Below are 14,108 nucleotides of genomic sequence, written 5' to 3' on the forward strand. Positions count from 1 at the left end.
CAACTGTATTTTTTGTAGCTAATATGTTGATTTGTCAAGGAAATAAAAGGACACTAGAAACTAACAGCTCAGTTCCAATGAAATGTCCCACTAGGGTCTAATCAGCTGACATGGAGCACAGCCAACATTAATGTCTAAACATCCAACCCATAGATCGGTCAAACCCGTCCTTGGTTTTAGGCCGCGAACAACAACTTCACTTACGTGTATGTGTACACTATTTAAGAGAGTTGTAAACTAGCAAGACTTTTGTATTTTCATTTTGTAGCCTCACTGCAGTCTGTCCAATTGAGGACTTGATATCTGAGACTTCAACACGGCTGCATCAACGACAAGTCGGATTGTTTTTTTTCCAAAGCTAAGACACTTATCCAAGGCAGAAAAACAAAAAGAAAGTCAAAGATTTTAAAGTGGATATGTCTGTCATCACCCTCCTGAACAACACATCACATCAGTACCACAGTGGTGTCTCTGAAATGAATAAAAGCCTGAGGTAGCTCTTTCTCGAAGTTCCAGTTAAAAACCTCACAGTTTCCCTGAATCGCTGACTCCGCTTTCAGAGAGCCTGGCTCGGCTCCTCTTCCTCATCCCTCGGTGAGGTTGCCATTTCCTGAGAGCCCGGAGACGAATGCTGCCGCTGCTGCTGCTGTGCTTTGACCGGACAGCTGGCCACCATGTGGGATATGCTCTGGCAAAAATGGCACTTTTTGGGCTGAGGGGGCAGCTGACACTCTTTGGCATGATGACCAGGTGCTCCACAGTTGTAGCATCTAAAATGACAAGTGCAAAGTACATGACCTCAATCCATAGGAGGAGATAACACAGACAGTATAGAAATCTCTACTGGAGGTAACTGAAGAAAATATGAAATAAACAGGGACATTATGAAATTTAAAAAAAAAGTTACAATAAGAAACAAAACTTGACATTACAATGTAAATACGTTGCATAATTATATAATTTTAAAAAAGACATTATGAAAAAAAGGTTGCCACTTATGGCTCAGGTGGTACAATAGGGTTGGTTGCTAATAACAAGGTTGGTGGTTCAATCCCCAGCATATGCTGTCTACATGCAAGACTCTGAATCTCAAGGAAATTAATGAAATGAAAATGTCTACAATGAAAAGAAAATTGCATTTTCCGTTATTATTAAAATTGTAGTTCATTTCGTGCTTATCACAAACGACTGCTCTCCATTTGCCAATGTGTAGTTGTTAAATGTATCACTAGGGGGCAGCACACTCCCAGTTTAACTGCAGTCTCGACATGACTCGCCTCATTAACTGCAGTCCCAGTGGAGGGCAGCTGGGAGTGGATTTGAAGGAGACTGTTTCAGAGATGCTTTCATGACTAGCTGCTAGAAACGTGGCTTGTCTTGGTCTTAAACACCATGATAAATTCACATTGTATTTACACTCCATAGCTTTTTGCACATTACTGCCAACTATTCATGCTTTGTCTATATATAATTGTTAACAGTTATATGATTAAGAAAACGAGCCCCAAGGAAAAAAGTCCTGATCCTGATATTGATGCCTCACTATAGAAAACATGTAAAACAAAACCGTATGCTTTTCTTTGAAGCTGCAAGTTGTGTTTTTTTGTTGGTTTTTTTCCCCATTTAGAAGCAGATCTTCACGACAAGCTAAAAATAACATGTTATTGCCTTGTATAGTTGTTACGGTATTATCAAACGATTGCCCCTCTACATATTGAAAGAGAAAAATTGACATTTATTTGGAGCCGTGTTTCTGTTGACCACTGTCAATCTCTTTCTGGCACTTTGGCTGCTTCATGCTAACTTTGCCTGTGTGTTGTTTGCTGTTGCGGAGGGAGTGTACTGAAAACTGAAAACAGCTGCAGCAGTCAGGGTGAAGCTCAACAGAACAACTGCACATCACAAAAGCAAAACAACAACCCAAAAGACACCAACATGCATCCTTTGGCTAATTAAGGCTAACTACCGATTTATCACTATGAGCAACACCTTTCACATTCGACATTCTTATTTGATCTTAATGTTAATATAAAATAAAGATGAGTGCAGCTTTAATTCAACCAATACAAACATTTCATTCAACAATCTAATCATGTGATTGTTTCATCACACTGAAACTCCACTGAGAGTCCATAGAAGACAGCTGATTCTGCAGCTGTGTGCTGTTAGCTGTGCTGCACTGAACCTATTGATTGGAAGTTAATTGAAATCCAGTTGGTGAATTCATTAGGACCGACAAAATTAGACAAAAGAGGCTCAACCACTGTGCAGTGTGACACAGAGAGGCAGCGGCGGATTAAACAGACAGAAGATATTGATTCTTTTTTTCCTGTGGACAACCTGTTTTTTTTATTGGCCGGACTTTTTCTCTTTTCCTTCCATCTGCAGTCTGATAAGCAAATTAATTCTGAGCGGCCTTAAATGTATTGTCAAAAACGTCAGCACGAAGCGACAGCACCGACATCTGTTACGATTTGTCTATTTTGACAGGCTTCTTTCACTTTCTCATGTGTTTTCAAACTCCCGTGGTTCATCATCGCATATCAAAACATGATGATGACGTTTGTGACACCTCTCGACCAGAACACTTTGCACGAAGGCCAAAAAATAATTCTACAACAACAAAAATGTCATGTAATTTATGTTTTCAACATGTCTTGTGGTCATGTTCACATGTTCCCACTCTGTCCAATAAATCACAATCTTCACTCCACATTAAAACTCCTGTGAGTCCCAGGATCATTCTAATGCATGAGATGGGGGTCGGTCCATGTTCTATCCAAAGATTTATTCCACAGTTAAAATATGAGCCAGTAGAGTCTAAGTTTGTCAAATCAACTGAGTATCTTCCACAGTTTCAGTCCTTTTTGTATGAAATGCCAGCTTTACATGTCTTTAAGTTTCTATCCTTTCACTGTTCACAATTCGCTCACTGACACAATAGAAGCGCTGTGGGGGTTTGGGGTTGTTTTTTTTGAGCATTTTTTATTTCTATTTCTTACTTTAACAATTTAACCACACCCTACAGATGCTTCCATTACTTATCCATCATTTTAGCTGTTTATTAAAACCTTTTTTTATCCATTGCTGATAGGCAATTACAAACATTTGTACATTATTAAATGCTACTGCATTAATCAATATATCTAAATGAACTGTTCATGCAATATTTAGCTAACAATATTTCTATCTATTTGTCTATCACCTTTAATGCTTTAAAATGTTTAAAAGTTACTTTCAGCTCACTATTTCAAACATTTGTCAATTACTTTTAGCTTCCAGCTTCATCTTTTACAGTGTTTATCAATTGCTTTCTTTCAACTATAACTATTTCAATCATTTCCCTGTTACCTTTAACTATTTAAAAGAATTTAACAATAATTTCTTGCAAACGGTTTGAACTTTTCTGCTCTGCAACATCCAGCTGACTCGTTACAGTCAAAATCAACTCCTAATTCCTGTTTTAGCTCTAACTAACCAACTAATCTTTGCAGTTACATCTGTAACGACAAGTACTCATGGCTGGAAATCACTGCTCGGGCTCAGCAGAATAAAATATATCAGACTTTGGATGCACACACAAGTGTATATCAGTAGAATTGTCTTTTAAATGAACAAAATTCCACCTTTGAGACGAGTAGTGATGAAACCCACCCTGAGTCCTGCATCATCTCACAGCCCCCCCCCCCCCCCACACACACACACACACACACTCTCACACACCTCCTTTCCCTTCCCATCCCCCAAATCAGGGCTCAGTATTGATCAGCTTGGCCACGAGGGTGGCAGAGGGAGCTCCTTTGTTTCAATCCTCCTGTGACCTCTGAACCCTGACTCCCTCCTGTTCACTCATCGCCCCTCCTCCCACCCTCCCCTCCACCTCATTTGCACACCACACCCCATTGTTGCTATGGTAGTGGTGACCTCTGACCTCTCTCAGGCACCTACATCTGTGATCAATTACATGGATAGGATCCTTTCCTCTTCTGAATACGACATTTATGTTCGGAAGCAAAGAGGAAACATGTGAATGCAATCAAACCTATAGCAGCTATTTGGAGACAGGAAGTTGTGGATTTATTTTTATCATTGCCCACCAAGATTAATGAAATTCAGCTTAATAAGATGTTATCACATTAACCACCTCGTCAGAACTTAATGGCCTACAATCTACAAATCAAACTGTTTCATTCTCTGCAACATTTGTGTTTGGGAACCAGTGAGAGAAAGAAACCCGAAACATCTGAATCCAATCAAATCCAGCAGGTATTTAATGGCAGGAACATGTGAAGTTCATTTTATCACTGCGAGCTATGATTAATATGGTCAAATCTTCTAGATCCTATATCACATTAATAGCCCAACTGGAACTTAATTGCCTAAACAAGCTTTGAAGACAAACAGTGTCACATAAATTCCAGTTTCTTCCAGTAGTGCAATTTACAGATTCATTTCTGCCCTTTGTATTTTAATTTTATAATAGTGACAAACTTTGACCTGATGAAGCTGTATTGTGGTCAGAACAGAAGCCAACAAAAGAACAAGAGGAGCTCTGGAAAAGACCAAACATGTATTGATCCAGCTCAGTTTGCTGCTCCACAAAGAGCCAACATTCAGTCAACAGAATACTTTCATAAATAACACTGAAATCATTTAGAAAAGAGCACAGTGGAAAACTGCAAGACTTTTATTGTGCACTTGTTTCTGATGTAAATCAATTGTTTCAGGTATTTTATGAACTTAAGTTGAATTTTTCAGATTCTAGTCCAGCAGTCTAGTTCCTTCTTGTTTCAAGATATCCTTGTAAAATATATATAAATGGAAAAACGGGCCGAACTATTCTAACTGGAATATTGGCAGATATTTCGATATTTTTGACATGTTTTAAAGGAAAATAAGATGTTTGGGACTCAATCATAAACTGAGATTACCTGGTTTAGTACCACTGGGCCTGTACAGCACCCAAAACAAGAACCTGTATGTTTATGACCTTCAGAGCTGTTAGGAGATATATTTTGTTTATGCTGGATAGTGTTCGTGTTAGTATTGATAGCTGTTTCCCTCCATTAATGGCTTCATGCTGAGCTGAATGTTGAGATCCTCCTTCTTTGTTCTACATTAGCATGCAGGTTTACTCAGATCGGACTTACTTGTCGCCCCTGGGTCGTCGTTTCTGGCCACTCTTGGGTCTCCTCTCACTGCCCAGACACGGTGCTCCGTCGGGCCCGGTAACCCGAACAGACTCCAGCCCTTTGGATGATTTCTTGAAGGTGAACTCCACTGCTTCGCCTTCTCTGAGGCTGCGGAAACCCTCCATGTGCAGTTTGCTCTGTTCATGAAAAACAGTGATCATTATTGGGGTATTAAGCCTTTATTGCAGTAAACTGCACAATACTCTCTTACAAACCAAGACATTCAGTAGATGGAGTTTCCCAGTTGTAATAAAATTGTAGATTTTCTGAACATTTTACAGACTTCTCATCTGGTGGGGAAGATCATGTTATAATATTCCAGTTTCAGAAAGGCAAATACAAGGCTGGATCAAAACCTTCAGAGACTGCTCCTGCTAAGGCAAAGCACCATGACATGCACGGAGCAGGCATCACTATGCTTTACTAGGCATTCAAATGATAAGTTTCCTCACAGCATCATGTTTTGACTGTGGTGAACTTTTTTCAGTCAAGTGTAACATTTTACCATGAAAAAGACAAATTAGTACAAATATGAACTTGTTCACAAGTGAAATACTTCAGACCAGCTACCTTTACATGATATATATATATATATATATATATATATATATATATATGAATATATAACTGAGTGGGTGGCAGGTCAGTAGAAAGTTAGAGGACCACAAAGCAGCTTGACTGGGATTCATAGTTTTGCAATCATTGAACTAGGTATCCAGTTCTTTTGGAAGTAAATGTGGATTCATAAAGGCAAGGCAGTCTTCCACTAAGAGTTGGGTATATTTTTAGAAAATCATAGGAGATGCAGAGATTTACCTGTCACTTACATGAAAGTAAAGGACCCTCCTCCCTTTGTAAGTCCACCGTTTAAGATCAGTGTTTCTACCATAAAAATACAGTTGTTAAGGGACGAAACCTGCTTCATGTGCGAGACTTGCACACTTGAGATGATGGCATAAATGCTGCATTAACAGAAACACCCAGTTAGGGAATCCTCAGCTGCCTTTTAAAACCCAACACCTCTGTTGAAACATCAATGCTTTCACACACACCTCCTCTTCTCCAAAGCAGTCTTAACCCCAACCCCCCTCTGCTTCCTCACCACCTCCAATCTGTCCATCTGGTCAAGTGTCAAACTGACCACTGCACTGGAGGATGCTGGGAAATGACACAGGGGAGGGGGCCATTTCAGGGATAGCTCCCAGAGGAAGTGGAAAGAAGGAGAAATCACCTATCAGAACATTTGGAACTGACATACTAACATGACGACCGCATTCCCCCACTGTGGGATTAATAAAGTCTAAATCTAAATCTAAATGCTTCTGGAGTTTCAACTGTGCTGAATTTCCCTGAAGTGAAGAATTTAATGTATTTCAGATCACTTCCCACTTTGACTCCACATTTGCACTCACTGCTATGGTGTCACTGCACCTCCAACACATCACCTGTAAACCTACCAAAGTCATCAGCTGAGACGAGGCAGAAAAAGTACAAAGCTTCAATGAAGACATCATTAACACCAATTTTACTACAAATATCAAAGAAGGACATTCAGGCACATCATAACATCTTATTTTACATTGCAGAGTGAGTGAAATCAACACCAGTTACCTACCTACCTACATTACATTATAAAAAAAACACATTTTATATATGAAACTGCAGAGGTTAGCACTGCTGACTCACAGGATTCAAACATGCTGATCGGCTGCAGTCTTTCTGTGAGTTTACATGTTCTCCCTGTTGTCGTTCTGTGTTGACTCAGTGATGGACCCTCCCCCCTTGCCGTTAAAAAACAAACATTAAAGCTACAAGAACACTAAAGTGACTGCTGTCAGGCTGTTTAACCTCTTATTTCAACAGTTTGAAGAGTCACACCATTGTTTGCACTTTATGTAAAGAGGGATGTGTTTGTGTGAGAGTCTTTAAAGACTTTCGGGTTTCAGGTCTTTGTTTGAACTGAATTCAAAGATAAGGTCAATGGTTTTCTATAGATATCTACTGAGTGACACTGATGTATCTTTTTCCTCTGTGCTACGGAGCTCCACTGTTGTTCAGAAACTATGAGAACACATCACTGAGCTGTACTGGGTGACATATTCCTGCATTATGAAAAACAAGGACACTGGTTCATTCAGAAACAGCTCGACAGACTAACAGCTGTCACCTTTACAGTCTGGGCAGTTTCTGTAAATGTCTGAGACGAATAGTAGAGCTTTATCTCATTTTAAGATGGAGCATCTTGTTTCTTGTTTGTTATGTTTAAAAAAAATAATTTCATAAGTTTAAGAATCTTCCCATTTTAAGATAAACTCCTAAAGTGAGTGACTTTAAAGACCAGTGGTTAATGCTGCGTTCAAATGGGGCCTCGTGGTATTCACGACGTCGGAACAACTCATGAGTTTGCTGACTTTTACAGAAATGGAAGAAGCCATGAAAGTTCCCGTTGGATGTTAAGCTTTATATCGTCATTTTAGTCCGGTTTTTCAGTTAAAATTAGCCAATTTCACCAGTTAACAGACTCTGTTATGTAGTAGGGCAGTCAATCTGGGACAATCTTACATCAAAGGTGCTCATGGTGCTGCACTTTGTTAGCACTTAGCTGAGTGGTTCAGGGGCTCCAGATGCTGTCAGCAACGAGTCTCCAGTTCAATTGCTGGTCAGCCAGATCTTTACTGTATATCAATCCCCTGCTCTGCCCTCTGTCCCCACATTTCCTGTCTGTCTCTACAGCACGAGCAGAATAAAAGGCACAAAAAACATTGAACCAGTATTTTGAAGCCCACCACACATTCACACGGTGTCAGAAGTAGTAGCAGCCACAAGCCAACCAACGGAAACCCTCCACTTAATACACATTACTGCAATACACACAGGAAATGCAGAGGTGACCATTACAACCACAGCGGTGGAAGGTTCTGCTGAATGCACTGTGTGCATGAGAATAATAATCAGATCAGATATATTCACTATTAAACTCTGGAGTGATTAAAGCTATGGTCCTTCAGTATGTTTCCTCTGAACACCTGCTGTGTTTCCTGGAAAAACTGTGAGAAGTGAGGCTTAACTGTGTTCAAGCTGGTCCAAAGAAGATTCCAACAATGTGTGTTAGAGGGACGAATCACAGACACCTTCTGAAGTGATTCTACGAGCTGTACTCCAAAAATATTTAAGAGCTTTTAGCAGGCTGGAAAACAAACTCCTGTAAAATAAAGATTGCATCACTCCCAACTTTAGAAGTGCAGAGTTTTGGTGGTAAGAGTGATTCACAGAGAACTGTAGCTCTAAAAGTAGCCTGAGAGAAGTTAGAGGCAGTCAGATACTTCTGAGTAGCTCCGACCGGCTCACAGCCACTAATGTGTCTCATTGCATCAGACATTGCATGTGTTTTGTAAGAATACAATGATTTTGATGACAGACAGTTAATGAGGGTTCAGTCAGTTCATCACCAGCTGAAACAGGCTAATAAGACTAGAGTCTTCCTTTTTTTTTTTTATTTAATTTGCTCCTCATGCTGTCGATGTACATATATCCTGTAGATATGAGGAGTAAAAGCTGTATTTTGAGTGGTCTGCACCTGCAGTGCTTTTGACCTTAAAGGTTTCCAAAGCACTTCTCAATTTTTGCTTCTCATTCACACACTCACACACACACACACACACACACACACACACACACACACACACCACTGGCAACAGAGCTGCCATTCAAGGTGATCTCCAACGCACTCTGAGCCACAGCCGTCCCCCTCAACACAATACTGATGACAAAGACAACAGTATCATCCATATAAATGTACCAGTCTGGAGGAAGACTGAGAGTTTCCATCTAAATGCAGCTCAAATTTTAACAGAATTTTGGGGGAAATTAACACAAGAAAATGTAAAGTAATACCTGTTAACATCCACCACTCAATCGGTTCATGGAGATAAACAGCTGGTGGCACTAACTCTGCAGTTACTGTCATAAAACCACAGAAGAAAAAAAGGGTTTATTTCATGAATTACTTATAGGAAGATATATAAGATATAGGTTGTTTTTTGTCTCTCCTCATAATTGTTACAAACTCTCAGATTGCACACATTACTGACCCTTTACTTATCATGTGAAATGAAAAGAGTAACACAAACTACCAGTCCACTTTGATCACATACAATTTGTTCTAAACTCATTTCTATTAATTTGATCATTGGCAACACACACAACAATATCTGCATGTTATCCCCCAGTGAGGCCCACTACTAGCATGTAAAGGGCCCTTATTCCCGCTCTTTCATCAGATGATTTACAGAAACTCCGGCCAGGGGAAACCCGACACTGAGCTCTCTGCCAAAAGGCTCCACGTGGGGCTGCAGTATCGGAGTGAAGCTGAGGGGCTGGGTGGGCTCCCTGACGCTTTAATGACTTTATAACAGGAAGCAGGGTTGGATGGGGGGAGGAATGAGCCTTGTTATCTCTGCTTTAGCCTCTAACCCCTTTAAAATAGAAATGTTTGAGCTCTGCAGCCCCCCTACTCCAGCCCACCCCTCCCCCCTCTCTCTCACACACATAGATAATACTGGTGTGTTAGGTGAGGTGAGTGGGGGAGTGACAATACATTGTGTTGGGCCTGGTTGGATTAACATCTGTTCATCTTCAGGGGACTTCCCCACTTTTCTTTCAGATGTTAAAATTTTTTTATTTTACTTTGGTCATTTCTTAAGAACAAATCTGGCAAAATCAACATAATGCAGCTTAATGGCAAAACCTAATAATAGTCAATATACAAATACTATTAAAAACACAATACATGATTCAAAGACAGATGTTTTTGTTATACATAATCTTAGATGTTCTATTTTCTATTCCCAGTTTTTTTTTTGTTCTGCCTTTGACCATTAATCTCTTACAATAGAAGCAGACATCACACCTGTGTATTTGTTCAACATGCAAAATAATTGCATGTGAATGTCTTTTTAACATGTGACAATTCAAATTTAAGTTTTATAACTTTTATCCGTGCTATTAGGACAGACCATGAGATGCATTGACAGTTCAAGAAACAACCAGTCAATACAAATTATTTTATCAAACTCCATTTATAAACAGTCAGACCAGACCAAGTCAAGTTTTAGCTACAAAATCTCTGAGTGTGTCTGAATGAGCAAGTCTGTGCTTTTTTTGTTTTTTTATTGTTAATCAAACTTTTCATTACTAACAGGAAGAACGTATCATTTAATGTTTAATAAATTACAAAATGAAGCTTTACAGGGTTAAATTAGTCCAAAAACCAACCTCACATTTAGGCTCAAGTCGGTTTTATTTATAAAGCCCAAAATCACGAATGATTTTTGAGTTTTACAATCTGCACAACTTCCAATTCTCTCTGTCCTGAGAACATCTATTTAGATTTTTATTTTTTTTAAACACCTCAACAGGAAATCCTCTTACACATGGAGAAGAACTGGAAGGAACCTGTTTTCATGTTCACCATGAGGATAGTTCACATATCAAGACCTCATTTATTGTCCAGCAGACATTCAGCAATACCATCAGAACAGCAGCTGTGACGGTTATCAACTCTCAGTGATGCTGCGTTTAATCAGCTCCGAGGAAGGAAATTATCCAAATTGGAAATTCTCAAATTTGAGCTCAAAGCTTTCAACTATTCACAAATGAAACCATTATTTCCGTCAGTCCACTACAGCAGAGTGTGTCAGTGCCACGCTTTCCCTCGGCTAGGCGTGAAAAAAAACAACATGATTAAGTCCAGGAAAACAAAACTGCATGATTAGAGTTAGGAACACAAAATTCTTAGTTAAGGTTAAGAAAAGATTTATTTGAAGAAATCCATGTCACTTTCTCACAGACTCTAACCATAATGTCCTGTGTGAAAGTCCTGGTTTCACTCAATCTAACAAATTCGACCCTGGTCATACATGCGTGTACTTTTCACGCCAAGCCGTTACGCTCAGCCTGTAGTGGATTGATTGGTGAACAACGTACCATTAGCATAACTCAGATAGCACGTCTTTCACGATGATAACCTCCAGCTCAGTCATTGTGGGCACTGACATGTTGAGGCATGAAAACAGACATGTCAGGGTGCATGACTTTACCCAGAGTAGCACATCTGAACTTTGACAGTTGTTTCATCCTACTTTTTTAGATCGTTAAAAACAGTTGAATTGAACACAGAATAAACTCCCTGCATAATCAGTTGGTCAGTCTAAATGCTGACTCGCACACTCCAACTCCAGAGCAACCAACACACGAAACACTTCACCTGCACTGAATGCACTCGAAGCAGTTTTCAGAGCTAAGTGCATCTGATAATTCCTGTTCCAGCTGTTGGTGGCAGTGCACCTGTTGGCTGAAATCCCACTCAATCTGAACCTGGACTATCAGGACGCCGAGAGAGGTTCTACACACATCCCCACCCATGAACACCCCATATGGACCCAAAGGAAGCCGCGTCTCACCTGGTGGACGAACACATCGAGCGGCTGCTGCAGCGGATCTCCGTCCCTGCTGCTCATGGACAGGAAGCCGAAGCCCATCCGCACGTTGAACCACTTGCAGACTCCGCTGCCCCGGGACAGACCTGCGTCCTCCTCCTCGCTCTGCGCACAGCCGCCTGCGCAGGAAACAGCACAGCATGACGCATCTGACGTGTTGACCCCAAAACACATAAAGAACCAACACAAGTACTCAAAACTACCTCTCAGTTGATTCACGTGGGAAATACTGCAAAGGATGCAGCCAGTGATTCTTTTTCATTATCAATTTAAATTCACTGTTCATTGTTAAATGTCCATTCAAATTCCCCCCAAAAAACAACATGCACTATTTTAATGTCTCTTTTTTTGCGACCAAAAACAACCGACTTAATCTGACAGAGAAAATCTCGGAGAGGCTGGAAGAGAAGAGAACCTTTGTCATTTTTGCTTTAAAATTACAACTGACAAGATAAGGTGTCTACAAATGTTGCAGGGCGGTCTTATATATTGTATCTCTTTATTTCTTATTAGCCTGTTGTCTATTTGTTTGTACTTGTTTCTTGACAAAGCAAATTAATCTTGTGTGTTTGTTATTTTTAAGGTATAATGTTCTAACTAAAATCCGATGAATTTATATTTTCTGCATAGATGCCTCGACATTATAAATAGTGACTGAAGATCCCACAAGGTCCAGTGATCGGTTTACAGTCTTATGGTTGCATTAAGGTTATGTTTTAAGGCTACTATTATTTTCATTACCGATTAATCTGACAGTTATTTTCTCAGTTTGTGGATTCATCGTTTGATGATCGAACCGTCCAGAACACAGAGATCTTACATTTACCAGCATTAAATCTTCACAGGCTGTAAATGACTACAGCCTTTAGTCCATTACCAAAAGTTTTCTGTCTGCGTTTAATAGTAGCAGCCCCACAGGTTTTTTAAACATGAAGCCCACATGTAGGATGGGTCCTGAGAATTAATCTCAACACCTTCAACAAAAATCAATAAACAGAATAACGCGTGAGAAATCCTGTCATATGTTTAGTTCAAATCATATCCAGGTGAAGTGAGAGAATCCCACTTCTACTTTAAAAGTTGAACTTGTGTCTCTTTGTGGTTCTCGGCTGCTTGTTCCTGGCGTTAAAGCGCACAGAGCCTCCGTCCCCACCTCCTCTCCACCCCAACACCAACAAAAGCCTCCCCAAGCCCTGACACGACCCTCGTCCGCAGAGATGTGTCTGAATGGACACCCACCCGCCATCTCCTCAGTAAAAGGCAGCACAATGTAAGAAGAAGAATAGCCAGCTCTTCTTTTTGTCTCCTCTCTGAGCATCTCCTCATACCTTCTGCCATGGTGGAGGTCTCCACAGCCTCCTGCAGAAACAGCTCCGGCCCGGGACACTATCACAGGAGAGGAGCTCAATTCATGCTGGACGTGCGCGCATCTTCCGTCCGGTATGTGTGAGAGTGTGTGTGTGTGTGTGTGTGTGTGTGTATAATCCTTCAGGAGAAATAACGTGTTCTCTCTGCTTCCTGCTCTTTTGCACCATAAGCACAAACCCCTTGACCCTCCTACTTCTAGTAACCCCCTACTCACTCACTCACACACACACACACACACACGCACACACACACACATTTTCGTTCAAGTCCACGTGACTTCGAATCGCAGATAAATCACATATGTTAAACAAACAGGGAGCCAAAACAATTGACAAACTGACCAATCAGGACAGTATTTGCACCTAAGGGTCCAGAGGGATAGCACCCACCCCGCCCACTGACACACACACACACACACACACACACACACACACACACACACACACACACGCAGCAGCGGCAGCAGCAGCAGGCGTTCAGCAGCTACTTTTCATAATAAAGATGATCTCCATTCTTCCTATTTACATCTGTCAGAACTGTCACTGACACATAGTACTCAGTATTATCACGTGTCTATGATTGATAAATAACTTCCCGCATGAATGACATGATTTCACATAAACCACTTCATCAATGTTTCAAATAGACAGTAAAAATCTGCATCTTTTTCTAACTTTGACCTTCACATTTTTTTTTTAAATGAAAAGAAATCGTTTGAAAACACAATTAGGTTTTGGAGCAGATTATCCTGATTGCAGCCTGAAGCCAGAACTGATGCAAAATATTGTGGATTGGTAATTCATATCAGTGTAATAAGTAGGAAATACTAATGAACATTTGGTGCTGATAAGAGATAAAACGACTCAGAAGAAGCAGGTGAACAGATAACGAAGCCTCTGCATTTCACTGATGCATTTAGTGTTCCATTCCTTTAATAGTAATTCTGAATTAAAGTAAAATAAAACTGCTACTTAAGGACCATCTTTATTGACTGTCTAAAATATATTTTAATGAGAGAATTTAAGAGGAAAATGAATGGATTGTAATATGT

General features: G+C 40.2%; 1 protein-coding gene across 1 annotated transcript; it reads right to left on the reverse strand.

The window, feature by feature from the left end:
- Positions 1 to 315: 315 nt before the first annotated feature.
- Positions 316 to 13,157, reverse strand: LOC138214600 (protein lin-28 homolog A-like). Its single transcript, XM_069176344.1, has 4 exons — positions 13,018 to 13,157; positions 11,654 to 11,808; positions 5,151 to 5,329; positions 316 to 770 (listed from the first exon to the last, which is right to left on the reverse strand). The coding sequence occupies exons 1-4, from the start codon at positions 13,025 to 13,027 to the stop codon at positions 557 to 559; spliced, it is 558 nt and encodes a 185-aa protein (XP_069032445.1). The 5' UTR covers positions 13,028 to 13,157; the 3' UTR covers positions 316 to 556.
- Between the last annotated feature and the right edge of the window lie 951 nt (positions 13,158 to 14,108).

This window comes from Embiotoca jacksoni, unplaced genomic scaffold (assembly GCF_022577435.1).
Source record: "Embiotoca jacksoni isolate LCO1_2020_lvr unplaced genomic scaffold, fEmbJac1.0.p SCAF_7, whole genome shotgun sequence".
NCBI lineage: Eukaryota > Metazoa > Chordata > Actinopteri > Embiotocidae > Embiotoca > Embiotoca jacksoni.

Coding starts and splice junctions, on each gene's coding strand:
- LOC138214600 (XM_069176344.1), bottom strand. Junction 5,330..11,653: donor TCGATGTGTTCGTCCACCAG/GTGAGACGCGGC, acceptor TTTCATGAACAG/AGCAAACTGCACATGGAGGG. Junction 771..5,150: donor CGACGACCCAGGGGCGACAA/GTAAGTCCGATC, acceptor TTGTCATTTTAG/ATGCTACAACTGTGGAGCAC.